This window comes from Taeniopygia guttata, chromosome 4 (genome assembly GCF_048771995.1).
Source record: "Taeniopygia guttata chromosome 4, bTaeGut7.mat, whole genome shotgun sequence".
NCBI lineage: Eukaryota > Metazoa > Chordata > Aves > Passeriformes > Estrildidae > Taeniopygia > Taeniopygia guttata.
In genome coordinates this window covers 72,483,412-72,498,326 of record NC_133028.1, presented here as the reverse complement: position 1 = coordinate 72,498,326, position 14,915 = coordinate 72,483,412, and the positions used below count along the sequence as shown (strand labels likewise).

The window sequence follows — 14,915 nt, the reverse complement described above, 5'->3', positions numbered from 1 at the left end:
TGGCAGCGCTCCCTTTGTGGCAGCAAAAATTAGCTCTTCCTGCTCTTCCTGCTAGGAATAACACAGGCACAATCTTAGGAATGGGGGGAAGTGGATTCTCTTGGATTCAGGCACCAGTGAAGGAGGCATTGTTCAGTGCTTTTTAAAAATAGACAAAATCGTGATTGTTTTTAGTGTGATGTCATCGTCAACAACAAAAGTGTCAGCTAATATTAGTGGGGGAGTTGCTCAGTTTTGTTTTCTTATACTGGACTATTTTCAAAATTTTCTTCAGTAGATGGTTTAAAGGTTGATGTTGCCAGGCTAGTGTTTTCTAAATCTAGAGTTAAATTGAGAGAGCAGACCTAGGAGCTTCTTTCTATAATTGAGAAGTGTCTTGTGAATCAACAGTATGCATGTTATTTTGAAGTAGCTGTTTACATAGCTTGGAAGGAAGAAGAGCCTTGGGTCTGATCATCTTTCAGCCTACACAGTACTGACTCTTGTCAGGCTCCTCTGTGCCTTCTGTCTCATTCCAAAATCGTGCCTCTTTCTTTAGTCACCTTTTGACTATGGTTATGTGGCAGGAAAGAGTGTGATAGATCTCAAAAAGACCTTCACAATTCCTTTTGGAGTCGAGCCAGCTGTAGAACCCTTGAATAGCACTTTGATCTAATATGTCTTTTTATTCTATTTGATGCATCCTGTATTTTATTAGAGACTGTAATTTCCTTGACTTCAAAAATTTATGATGTTTGTCTCATCCAAATAAGCCAGAGACATGAACACTGCAATATTGACCCTTTTTTAAAGCAACAGAGGTCTTTTAGGACAGCAGATTGAGGGTAAATGAGAAAGAATCTCTCTGAATGGTATTAATTTATTTATTTTCCTAAAGCATTTAGTTGCTCTGAGGGGTGGTGTGATGGCAGTCCTGATAAGTGGAGATCTTTGTTGCAGATCATTCTCAGCACAGACAGCTCAGTTCTCCCTTCTTATTTGGCTGTCCTGGCATTCTCATTCATTTAGGAGAGGTCTTTTTACCACTTTACTCTTTAGATTCACTTTACTGACAACTTTAAACTTGACTAGCAGTTCTAATCTTTGAAAGCCGTTCCTAAAAACCTATCCTGAGACAATCAGCTGATTTTGTGTGGGCTGAAATGTCATGTGCCAATCATCCAGTCATAGTCTAAAGACTGGTGTGAAATTTCAGTACAGCCTAACAACTTTCAGTCTTTCCTGAACTGATCTTCCATCATTTATTTCTATGAGACATTCTTCAGCACTAAGGCACAATCCAGCAGCATTGATTTCATCACTGTCACCTCAGTTGAAAATTTACCTTTAATTTAACAAGTTTGGTAGCATCTTTAGATGGTCTCACCCACAAGCAGGTTCTGGTGCAGTATGGATGTTCCAATAATGATTTTAATCAGGTGACACCACAATGATAGCTCTGTTCTGATTTGTTCTAGGCCTGAGAGTTTAATTTCAAATAGCAATGGCATACTTATTTTATTGATAGCTTAGGGATTTTAAATTTTGTAGCATTAACATATGTAGTTTTGTTGAACAATGTCTTTACATAGAGACATCGATCTACAGTTTGCACTTTCTTGGTACAAGAGCATAAACAATTTGAAGTAAAATATCAGAAGTAGCCAGTATAAATGAGTGCTATTGCATAATCCACACTTGAAAATCCAGATTTAGTTTTGCTTTTTTTCCTTGAACCTCAAAACTAAAATTTCTACAAAACAAAGTTATGCTTCTCTGGTTTATTTTCCCTTATTTAGTGGGGGAGTTTTTGGTTTGGTTTTGGGTTTTTTTTGTTGTTTTTTTTTTTTTTGGTCTTTTAGATTATAATTGTCTAGCAAAGAATAGGAACAACAAAAAAAAGTGAGCAGTAGTTGCAGAAATTAGTAAATAATTTATTATTAATAATGTATTAAATGAATAAGGTAAGAAAAGTATATAAGAGGAAGTTGATTTAGCAAAGAACCATGGTTTATTTACTGGGTAATTGCAATTAAAAATAAAATTAATTTCAACTTCTTAACACAGATGACCATGTCAAGATTAGTTTGTCAGCAGAATGACTTTTAAAAGAAATAATTAAAACGTATAAAACAGAAAACTCATATTAGGCAAAAACACTGTATAAAAAGTTGAAGCATGTTTGAAAATGGCCACATGAAATATGAGTTGCAAAGAACAAATGTGTATTGCAGAATGCAAAAATGATTTTAATTTAAAAGGTGTCTTTAAAAAAAAAGATTCCAAACAAATGATCAGAAAAGAGCAGAAGTTCTAGATAGTGACTTTGAGGAAAGTAATTAGTGAACATAAAAAGGATACCTTAGAACAAATAGCCAGAGGCATGCAAACAATATAGACAGCTCCAAGATACCAGGTGTAGTAAGGCAGGAGGGAATTTGTGAGTCTATTGAGCTGTAGTTAGTGAGGACAAGGATGTGGCAGAGATTCTAAACTGTTTTTTTTGCATTTGTATTTACCTGAGGAGGGACAGAGACAGGCAGGCATATCTTGGAAGGCATCCTTCCCAGTTAACCATTTTAAATAAATGTCTGAAAAATGGAAGAAGATGTTGAAAAAAATGACTAAAACAAATAGAAAAGAGTAAGTGAATTATGTGTTTCTTTATTTTTTGGCTCCTAACAAGAGCTAGTAACCAAAAAATGTCAGGAGTTGTGTTTGTTACTTAAAAATGTACTAGCAAACATTGTCAATTAGAGACCAGTGAGAAACCTCAGCATAGGACATACATTTGTAATTTAGGGGTTTTAGGACCAAGGTAGCTGGCATCTGGCTAGGAAAGTAATACAGGAAGATTGTATTTTGGTAGAGTAAGTGAGAATTTAAAAAAAGAGTGTATTTGAACTGTCAAAAAAAAAAAACAAAAAACTTTAGCACAGCTTCTGTGTAGTAGAAGAAGCTCCTAAAATAATCTCAGTCAATGGCTCCAGGGGTTACCTGGTAGCTCTAAGTGGAGCTTTCATGGTGTCCCAGGAGTGTGTCTGCTCTGGGATTCCTCCAGTGCAGAACCCTAAAAAAGATCAACAAAGTGATGCATTATTAGCATGAGAAATTTGAGTTAATCCTGAGGAAAGAAAAGACTGTGGAATAACTCCCTGAGAAGTTTCCCACAATGCACAAAGCCAGCAAGAGGGAAGTAAAATACCAGGTTGTAAAAAGGGATTGAATTGAAAATGCACTAAAAAAAGTGCTACAAAACCCCTGCACAGCTCGTGTCGCTGTGTTCCTCTAGACAGTCTATTCATTCCATAGAAACAGATGGCATGGCAGCAACAATACTGAAAATAACTCTGTGCAAAGTCATATCAAAAGCTTAGTACTAATTAATGTGGGCAAGCTGTGGTAGGAAGTGAAGGAGGCTGCATGGGAACTGAGGAAGAAAAAACTGCTTTTGTTTGCTGGGCTCAACAGCAAGAGAGCAGCAAGGCAGAGAAACAACTGAGGGTCATGAGCTGGTCATACACATTTCACCATACACCATATACATTGGATAAAATACACATAGATCATTCCATTGGACCAACTCATATACCAATTTCCACATAAACATGCATACTCTATGCATTAATCTGAACCAAATAAATGTAGGTAGATTTCTACATACTTAAATAATATATTTTGGAGAATATATTTATTTATATAATTTTTATGTAATTACTATGAGTAAAAATTATAAAGTTATGATGGGACCAGTAAATTGTAGGATTTTTGAAAATAGTTTTCTCATAGAGTGACTCCAGGATTCTCCTGACTTACATATTCTTCTTACCGTGCAACTAACACTTGCTACTTGTTGTTCATCCACGTGGTTTGAACACTGCATTTCTACAGACAGTTAGGAAATTTCCATAATGACTTGAATGTTCATAAAACTTGAAAGAAATTCTCAACCTGACTGGGGAAAATGAAATAAGTGAAATAACACTGGTGAGAAACATAAAATGTAGCTTTTAAAGAATTCTTGTGTTTTCAATTCTAAACATTTCTAGCTAATTTTTCTTTCAGTGGTGGTGATATTAGCCATGATTTTTATAAATAATATTGCTATAATTACACCAACACCTAATCCAAGATCCTAACTCTGTTGGACCACATTCTGTAGGATTTATAACAGAGACTATCTCCACAAGCAATACCTGATCAGTCTGATTCTGCTGTTTCTAATGCTTTGAACAAGGTCCTGAGATGATTGCAATGCAAACAGCACCATTAAATCTACCTCAGGAGTATTTTGGCCTATAATTAATAAGAAATAGCTTTCATTTTTTTTAATATAATTTTTGGCCCACTCTAGATGGGCAATAATTTTATAATGCTTTTGAGCTTTCCTGAAATTTCATACTGGCGTTAGAGGCAATCATTTTTCTTCTTATCAAAAGGTGAGGATTTTTCCAATACACAAAACCAGTCAAAAATTGCCATAACACCTCAACTTTCTATGTAGAAGTGCTTATTTTGCTGTAAAAAGATTACTTTGGCAATGCTTAATCTCCTTTGAAAGTAGGTTAAAATGAACTACATAAAGGCACAATTTCCTGCATGAAATAACAGTGTTTATACAGAGAGACATTCTGGAATAATAATTGTGTTCTAAAGTAGCCCCCTCGTTAGCTCTGCAACATTTTCTACATACACTCAGGCATTTTCATCCTCCTTGATGAAAAGGTATCATTATCATAGAAAGTATTGCCACCAACACCAACATATTTTATGTATGAATCAGGATTTTATCGTGTTAGATAGGACATAGAGAATAAAAAAGCTGATCTCTTACCGAAAGAGCTGGTGTCTGAGCAAGGTGAGTTGGAAAGGGGGGAAAAAATCCCTTTCTTTGGACATTTTGATTTGTGTGGTGGCATGGTTTCTAAACAACAGCACTCCCTTTGGTAGGTGCACATAATTCTGGGCTTGCAGAGTCAGAGGATTTGGATGAAACTTGTTAGTGTCATCTAAAGAAATTAAATACGACTTTTTTATAATTTTTATTTTTTAAATTTTTTTTTAAATGTCCTCATCATATGCCTGTGCCACTGACTCCCTCTGCAACAGAGATGCCAGGAAAGTCTGGACACAATTTGGTCCCAGCACAAGCCCTTTGTTTCTGTAAAAGTACATTGAAATCTGATGGCTTTATTCTACAACATTTTGTCACCTGCTCAGCTTGATCCATCCAACACAAGTCGGTTTTCAAATTAAATTTAAAAGCTTTCAAAAGCCTTTTTTAACAGTTGAATGTGTACGAATTGGACCATTAATTTATTTAAAATAATCTACCACAGAGCTGACACAAAGCACAGTTTAACTTATAGTCGTTATCCACATCCCTGAATTAGATTAAAATAAATGACCTAAAGGAGAAAAATGTTTGTGTATTTATACCAGGACAAGAAGTGCCTCATAATCCTTTGATTATTTTTCAAAGGAATAAAAAAGTGCATGTAAATATTTATTATGTATTTTGATCTAGTTGGGATCATAAAGGCCCAATTCTGTATGGCAGCATTTGTAGCACAACATTTTCTGCTGATGTTTTACATAAATATTTGAAAAGATGTTTTAAGCAAGAAGTCTTCACTGTCTTGAAACAACTTTCAAAAAAAAGTGAAAGAAATTACAGTTTGGTACAGTCAATATGATGGAAGAAGAATTTTCTTTCATTTTTTGTTTAGTTACATCTCATTTCTGGAAATCATTTGGGTTGTTTTATCACAGCTGTGATGGACATAATAGTATTTCATTTACATAAACATCAATAACAGCTTTTTTGAATAGGACACTTGATTAATTTTAAAAAATGAGGCCTGCCTGCATTTTTGCTTTTAGAATTAGCCTACGTGATTTCTAATACAGATCAGGTATAAATTTGTGAGCTGTCTGATCCCTTCATTAAGAGTTTTTTAATTCAATTTGTGATTTTCGCACCCACTTGGAGTAAAAAGGCACAGAAGCAAAACCGAAGAAATTAGCTGAAGTAAATTGCTTGTGCATATTGCAGTTCTTGGTCTAAGAAGGAATCATCATAATGCTGAAACAAAATTTTTATTGGCATGAATAAACAAGCTATATGTGCACAGTCAAAAAGTTGTTCCTTTGTGAATAGCAGAGTTTTGTGGTCAAAAAGAGAATTAAAACTATGTGGCTATCCTGCCACAGTGAGGATCCTGACTTATATTCAGGGGTTTGTCCCTGGGACAGGCCCCAGCTCTGATTTCTGCACAGATGAGAAAGGCTTTGCACGTGCAAAATTGCTCAGCAGAAACTGAGGATGGGCTGAGAGCCCACCATGTAATAATGCTGAGAAACCTAATGGGAAATTTGTCCTTTTCTTAAAAGTCTAATAGAGCATTCCCATATTTGCTGTGCTGGAAATGCTGAGATTTATTTCCTCGTATCTCAAGTTTGCCACTTCAGATACACCATCCCTGTTAGGTAAATAAATTTTACAAGAAAGATTTATTTACACCTAAGATAAAACTTAAACATGTGTGCTAATTAAAATGTAATTGAAGGAGAGCAAGACTCTGATGTACTTTTACTCATAATAGTAGGTTCTTTATGATGTTGAGTAAACCACCTCTGATGATTCAACTGTTCAGTGTTTATTGCATAACATCTGAAAGGTATTTTTATCTTACATTCATGACTGGTTTACGTTCTCCTTTGGAATGTATTCCTCTTGCAGCTCCTGCTCAAGGGGAAGAACACTTACAGAGCATTATTGCAGCAGTAGAAAGGAAATGGATAGTTCAGAATGCCAGGTTAGAAAGGAATATATAAATAAGCAAAGGTAACTTGGCTGTAGCCCAATGAAGCCTATAAATTACATTATTTTCATCAATTTTTATGGAAATAATGAATATAAGAAAGTGAAATATGCATTCTTCTTTTAATTTTAAAGCACAGGTTATAGTTATTAAATAATATTTGCTTTAATCTGTCTGTGTTAACTGTGGTCTTGGAAAAAAAATTAACAGTACCCAGCTCTGTACAAAACACTGAATAAAAATTGTGCCCGTCTTTGGGTTTACATAATATCTTTTATCTTAGATAGCTCTAGAGCTCTTTCCAGCTGCAGTGCAGTAAAATAATTGAAAAAGTTAAAGAAATTAGTGAGTTGAATTGAAAGAAAATTTGCTTTTAATTAGTCTTAAAAATACAGAATTTCAACTGCTGCTTTTCCTCTAATGGCTGCAAAATCTGTATTTACCAGTTCTGACTGGAATGCATAGGAGTCTCGTGTATTTTAGCTCAGACTGCTGCTATATTTATTCATTTAGGTCAATTTTGGCAGTGCTTACGTGTGCTGTGCATATACCATCTGTGGAGATTTTTCTTTTTGAATTATGAGGTACCATTTTCTGTGTTCTTACCAGTGGAGTACGAAGAAGACCAAAAAAACTTAGCAGAAAGATTGCTTGAAACTTTAGAATAACTTTTAAGATTAGTGTGCTATGCTGGTTTAAAATTCCAAAATGCCTCTTGTGCCATCATCTTAAATCTTACACTGTGACAAAAGTAATTTAGCCACTGAGGGACACGAGTCCCTCTGGGAAGCACGGAGATGTTTGCAGTTAAAATTTTCAAAGGCACTGAAGTTATTTATTTTTGATAGGCAAAATTCTATTCATTATAAATAAATGCTGTTCTTCAATGTACAAACCTCCTTGCTGTGACAGTCAGGGGCTGGAGAATTGAATGTGTGCCTGATCCAGGGTCCATGTGCAGCAGATCTTTTCCTCTCTGCATGCCTCTGCCCAAGGAACTCCTTGGCCTGCAGTGCACAGGCAATTATACTTCTTTTTGGTCTTTTGTTGTGCACAATAACTGTGATTTTCCACGGTCATTTCCGCTGCTTTAATTTTTAGAGGTTTCCCTTTCCCTTTTTCTCACTTTTTCTTTCCTTGACCTAAGTGGGCAAAATAGGGAGAACCATTTAAAAATGCAACAAATAAGCAGTGAGGTAGGGAAGTGCATCTGTTTATCATGTTTGGACAAGCACGCTGTAGGGATCGGTGTTGCTGTTTGTCTGGCAAAGCCTGTAAACAGCTTTATTTGTGCATTAACCACTGAGAATCCACATTTCCATGCTACTAGTCTGATGACTGCTGCTGGGAAGTAGCTGTGAATATATTTGTTTTAGAAATGTAGTAAATGGCGAGGTCAGAAAAGTGAAAAATTAGGTATTGGGTACCTTTTTGGAGAGGAAGTAGGAGATACAATAAGAATATTATTTTTAACTTTAATACCTAATACCTACCTTAAATACCTGTTGGAAAAACTACATCTGATGTGGATTCACTGAAAATCCAAACTCTTCTGAGGTAATTTGATTTCTTTCTTTGTTAGGATAATGGTCTTTATTGGTTGAAGAAAATACAGTGGACATGGAGAAGCAAATTTTCAGAACTTGGTTCCTAGATTCTGCCTGAAAATCACATGCTTGTATGAGTTGCAAGAGTAAATCTGCATTTTTTTTGCATACACATGAACCTGTTTCATGTGGGTGAAGGGTGTTATTCTGCATGATATTTTTACAGGTCATCAGAACTAACGTGGTTTAGGAAGGGAAAATAAAGGATGCATTTAGATCCTCCCAAAGAAGTACAGGGATGACAGATTCCTGGTTTTGCAAGTGAGCTGAGTCTTCTGACTTTATCTCTTTCACCTTCAGCATCACAGCTGCATTCAGCCCTGGAAAAAGATCCATTATGAAGCTGCTTGAACACAACCTTTCTTTATTCATAAGGAATTTTATAGATGCTGATAGTGTGAATTCATCTTCTGTCAGAGTAAAATTCTGTCACTTTGTGACTTTTTTGGTTGACTGTTTGGGTTTTAATTTAACATCCCTCTCTGCTCAATTGGAATTTAGATGACAATTGAACAGAGCTGCAGGCAGCTGTGCGTATTGAGAGGAACTGAGATCTAAAAAAGTTCTACCTCACAAATGAGGCGCAGTAATAACTTTTTTCCTGCTCCACTTGAGATAAAGGACTGTGTGTTTTGTACTTCCACGCTCCTTTATGGCTACTCTGATGAATTAAACCACTGGAATGTCATGGACTGTACTCTCACACTCTCTGGCCTGCCTTTAGCCTGTGTCAAGCAGCTTTTTTCCCTAAAAAGTCTGGGACATGGTGCCAGGGACCACTCCTGAGAGCAGATTGAATATGTTCACATGCTGTGGCCCTCATGGATTGCTTGATATGGCTGAGGAATTTTAATAATGTGGGCATAAATCATTCCATTCTGGTAGTCTTAAGTGACAGAGAATGGTGATGGGCACACATCATTCATGGGTAGAAACAAGCCAATATGTGATTTTGAAAAAGAGGAGTTTTGAAAGGCTTGTGAGAAGCCTTTGATACCCTTGAGTGTGTTATCTTGGTAAAACTGGGAAAGGCTCCCTGAAATCAGAGTGTGTGCTGCTCATGACAAGCAGTGTGCTTTAGAAACAGAGAATAAAACATTCAGGAAAAGAATGGGAACACACTTGTCAGGTCCTAATGCCAGCTAATCCCTGCTAGGAGAGAGCAGCGTTGGAAAAAACATAAATTGGGTAGGAATTCATAGTGGGATGCTGATGCAATGCTGTAATGCATGTTACCTCATGTAAGAACAAGTAAATTTAATTATTTCAGGCCAAACCCTGCATGAATAATTTAGACACCTCTGAAGGCCACCAAATGGTGATCTACATGTCTGCTTCTCCCTGGAATCTATAGGGAACTGAGGCACTTATGAGCAATTTAGGAGGAATGGTTCATATCCCTCCTCTTCTCCCCAGGGCTCTGAAAATTTTAAGTCACATTGTAGCTGGCCTTTAGTGTGTTCTGCATTGGTTAACCCTCAAATCGAAATGTTCATTTTCAGCCTTGTCAGCTGAAAGAAATGTGGACTGCAGATTTTGTAAGAATGCAATAAAAGTGGTGGATTTTGAAAAACAAAAAAACAAATAGAGAAAAAAGAAAATTAGATTGAGGAGAATAAATTACTGTTGCATACAAGCACATAAGCATTTTTTTTATTTAAAAAAAATAAAGAAAGGAATAAAATAGGAGTTTTACTAAGGATGATACCAGAATTATTAGCTTATATTGAGTTGCAAAGAATGTGAATTGGTACTACAACATGTATGCAATTAGAATAAGTTGTTGTCAAGGAATTTGGAAATATTCTTAGGGAATATGCTCTGTGCTGTAGGTTTGACATACATCAGGAGTAATTTGGGAGTTATTTAATAGGCCTTAACATAGTACATATTTATAAGAACTCTTGCAAATTGAAATATTCTGTGGTTCTCTGACTTTAATGGTGATGTCATGTATTATCTTTAGTCTTTTCAGGTAGATAATGTGGTTATAATAGTACAGAAAGACAAAGAATCTTTATTCCCACTGTATCTTGTGGAAAAAAAATGGTCTTTTGTGTTTTTATGGTACATTATAGAATACAGCTCAGTACTTTTCTCTGCTGAGTTGTAGTAAGTAAAAAACATTGTTTGGGTAGTAAATAATCAGAACCAGAGATAAATCAAATCTGACATCGACTATGCCACTGGCAGTTGCTGGGGGTGGAAAAGAAAACTTCTCTGCATTTAGAACAGAAAATCAAATGCACATGAAAGTATCTTGTGTGCAACAGAACATTGATGACAAAATCCAGGGCTTGATTCAAAAGTCAATCCTTCTTAGTCATGTGCTTGATGTAAAGCACATGTTGATTAAGGTCACTGCTTAAATGAACTGGGAATTGAGTAGTTGTTCTTAAGAACTGAAAAGCTTTTATTTTTTTTTCTTTTTTTTTTTTCTTTTCCAGAGGATTAGCAAAGTCCAGGTAGCAAATAAATCTCAGAGCACCCAGTAGCACCAGAGAAACAATTATTTCAGTGGTTGCCATGTGTGTCAGCATTTGCATCAAGCATCTCCCTTGCCATATCAAAATAGTTGCATGCTCCAAACATTGAAAATACCTAAATACCATTTAAGTATGTATTTTCCAATCTCAAAGCTAAAAGAAGTGGCAATATAAAGTGTAAATTAGCAATTTGGTCAAAAATGTTTTTCTAAAAATAATGATAATCTGCTGTTGGTCTAGAACATGATGTTCAAATGTGAAAAGTGGCAGTTCTGTGCTTAAGTGCAAAGGACAAACCTTCCAGCCCCTTTTCCTGGAGCAGGTAGCACTGCTTGTCAGGTTTAATGATTGTGGTCAGTGCAGGATCCATCCAGCACTGTCAGATTTTGGCATGCTTGAGAATCCTTCTTTCTTGAACTGATTTAAATGAACATAGACACGGAAATGTATGCACTCAATGAAAAGAGAAAGAAAAGCACAATATACATGGTTACATAGGTTTTTTTTTGAACAAAAGATGGGTTTTTTGCATAATCATATTTGTTCCAGAAGTAAATATATACTCTCAAATGAAGGAAAGGTTTTAATGGCCTGTGGAGGTTTTTTATTTAGCTAAAATCAAGCCTGTTTCCAGAAAACTTTCAGTGCAACAATAAAAACTTTTGCATTTTGGCCTACTCTAATTTATTCACAGCCTGAAGACCCAGTGCTCACAATTGGCTTTCTTGTTCCACATGAAATCTGGGTAATTGTACCCATCAGTCGGAATTTATTCCAGAAACAGTATTTATATCTCGGATTTTGCAGAGGCCAAAAGGAACATTTCAGCCATACTGAGTGCCATATTGTTATTGGGGGAAAATTCTACCCTGGGGCTTCTCCTGCCTTGCCTGCCTTGTCACATGCCAGAATTCCACAGGCAGAATGTGGTCTCATTGTCACCTATCACCTTTAGTGACTCCTAAAGCACACAAACAGTGATCACCAAAGCCAGCAGACTCACTGGCATTAGGGGAGATTTGATCTTATTTAATTATTTATCTATATTTTCAAGTGCAAGAGTAAGTATGTTCCATCTTCCTCTTTTTTTTTCTTTTTTTTTTTCCCTAAACTATTTGATATAATGCAGAGTTAAAAGCCCACATTAATTCTGTAAAATTAAACATGGGCATCTGAAATGTAAAGTGTTTTATCCAAGAGTTCTCTGCAGAATATATAGATTTGAAGAATAAAATCTCTGCACTAAAGCCTTGAAAGAAAAAAGAAAAAGTTCCCCTTGGAGGAAAAGATATATTAGTAAAATACTATTTTTATATTTGTGTACCAAAGTTTATTGGCCTGGATAAGACACTCTTTTTTTATAATGCCATTAATGGAATATTTATAAAATATTATTAGCAATGCTTTAGCAAACTTCTTTAAGTAATAGATCACTTTTAAAAGAAAAAAAAAAAGACTTTATGGATTGCAAAATATACTGAATTGACACTTGCAGTGACTGGAATGCTTTTTTATCCACAGAACATGGGTGGCAGCAGAGTAATGCCCATCCTCCATCCCCCAGCCCCAGCCCCAGCCGTGTGTCTCACCCCTTACCTGGATGCAGCACTACGAAGGGTGAGGGAGCTATGGTAGTTTACTCTGCATTCCCATTCCCTTGTTGACCTCTTCCCAAAAAACATAATTGCTGATACCTGAGCTCCGAGCTGACTGAACAGCCAGGTTATTTCTGACAGAATACATTCCACCACTTCTTAGGTCTTCTTCTCTACAAGCTTGGGCAGATTTAGAGCAGGAGGGCTGAACTCGCAGTCTGGTTGGTTGGTTGGTCACCAGAATTATAATTTTCTGTCTCTGGTGAAGCTGATGGGACTTAGTGAAGAGCCATGTCACAGTTAACATACAGACTGTGAGGCAAACCATTAAAACATAAAGGACAGTTAAAATTAACAATGCAGATTTAAAACCAACCCTGCCGTAACACAGACGAGGTAATTAACTCAGTTTTAAATTATTGCTCACTGCAGGTGAAGCTGGAATAGCTGGGCTGTTTCTGGATGAGCTGCAGGGAGTTGAGTTGCAGCATCCTGTGTTTCTGCATCATTTGCAGGCTTGGTCTGGCTGGCGTGGTGAGGCACACAGTTTGAGCAGACAGAGTTGAGTGCCTGCACAAAAGCCCAATGGCAAAGCCTGTGTGAAGGCAAATATTGCTTGGATGCTGTCTGAACTAAAGGAGTGAAGCTCTGAAATGAGATAAGAGTATACAGAGTGGCTTTACCCCTGTTCTGCTGTGGCAGGGGTTTTTTAATTTAAAAGAAAGGGGTTTAGGTCATCTTTCTCCTTAAGTGAAGTGGGATCAGGAGTGTATCTGTAACAGCAACAGCAGGCCTGGTATTTTATATTCTTTGGAAATTTTATCGTCTAGCAGTTCCTTTGGATCTTTAGGCTGTTGGCACTTCTAGGGGGACTCAGCAGTTGCTCTGTTAAGAGCAGAAGTAATGCTGCAAGAGCTTATGGAGCTCTTAAATATAGTCCAGAGGGAAAGTGACAATGCTTATGAAAGGTATAGGATGGGTTTATAGTGTGGGTTTTCTTTCTCTGCTTGGGCTGCCAGCTGTGGAGAGAAGCACTGAGCCCTTTCTCTGTCCCCTTTAGATTAGCTACCACTGCTAAGCAGGAGCAAAATTTGATTCAGAGAGTTTGAAGGTGTTCCAAGCACAGGCAATCCCTTCTGGGCTTTTCCATCAGAGGAAATGCTCCTGTCTCTACTCACAGTTATAAAGTAGAAATCCAGCATCAAGTTTGGATGCAATAGGATGATTTGCAACTGGGTGAAAGGAAGATTTATTAAAGAGATAAGGGCCTTACAGTATTTTCTGTTCATTTCTGATCCATGAACTAGGAATAATTGCTGCATACTTTACTTTCTCTTTCCTGTTTCTTGTGTTAGTGTTTTTAATTTCTTTTTCTGTTCAACTACCACTGGTATCTTTACATGTCTTTTTTTTATCAGTCTACACAGAAGTACCTCACTGTGGATGGGAGGCTTATTAGGGTGTATTGACCAAAAATGAATCTTAATATATTTTTGCCAGTTCTTATTTTATTACTTTATTTTGTTTTATTTTATTTATTTTATTCCATATAAATTGTATGCATTAAGTACTCTTACTGTAATGCTCAAAATTTTTGTTGTTCCAGGAAGGATCGATACAGCACAAATCTTGTACCCTAAGAATTTTAACTGTGATGCTTGTGAATCTTTAGTCATCTTGTTCACCTCAAATATTATAATATATGTTCCATTAGTCTAATTACATTATCAGAATTATAGAACTGCTTATGATCAAAGCTTTTTTTCTGACTACCCATACTCACACAGACTTGAAGGTTCCCTGTGTATTAGCCTGAGAGTTTGGAACAGATGATAAAATAGGGATGAAAGAGAGAGCTGTGATCTCAGAGGAGATATTAGGCACCAGAAATTATGGTGTTCTTGTTCCAGCTCTTACACTGACTGTGATACTTCCATTTCTATAGCACTTGCCATCTCTGGATCTCAAAGTGGATTATAAAGAATAGTGATTTAAACCTTCCTGCACCTCTAGGAGATAGGTAAGCAATATTATTCCCATTTTACAGATGGAGAAATTGTGATACAGAGAGGCTTAGTGTTTGTTATTTAAAAGTTTATTTATGAACACACATGCATGCACACACAGAGAACTGGAAACAGATGTCAGAACTTTCATTGCTCTATTTTTTAAGTTGAGTCCATCCTCCTTTCCATTTAACCTCTCTGATTTATATTCCCCATCTGTAAAAAGACGGAAACTGGGACAGACATGGAGAGATCTGCTTGCACATAAATTTCTGTGCAGAACCAGAAAAAAAGCCAAACAAACATGGAGCACAAAAGTTGCTTTTAAAATCCAATGCTTTTTAGTGTTGGCAGAGGATATTTTAAGATTTGGTACAACAATTTTTGTAGGTTGGGAGAGTTGCAGTAGTTCTGCAAC

The 14,915-nt window shown here is 36.4% G+C and overlaps 1 protein-coding gene and 1 long non-coding RNA gene across 8 annotated transcripts in view; both read left to right on the top strand.

The window, feature by feature from the left end:
* The window catches only part of PCDH10 (protocadherin 10), a 108,776-nt gene that overhangs the window by 15,079 nt on the left and 78,782 nt on the right, over nt 1–14,915 (top strand). For 2 of the 7 annotated variants that reach the window (XM_030272260.4, XM_072928953.1), the window contains exons 5-6: nt 12,418–12,513; nt 14,437–14,511. The exons of 4 other annotated variants lie outside the window; for them this stretch is intronic. In XM_030272260.4, the coding sequence (XP_030128120.2) occupies nt 12,418–12,513; nt 14,437–14,471 (131 nt within the window). In that variant the 3' untranslated portion in view covers nt 14,472–14,511. The remainder of the gene's footprint in view (nt 1–12,417; nt 12,514–14,436; nt 14,512–14,915) is intronic. One more of the 7 variants, XM_072928955.1, reaches the window with a different exon arrangement.
* LOC140684026 (uncharacterized) lies at nt 130–12,322 on the top strand. Its single transcript, XR_012055865.1, has 2 exons — nt 130–2,007; nt 2,519–12,322. It is a non-coding gene; the product is annotated as an uncharacterized lncRNA (long non-coding RNA).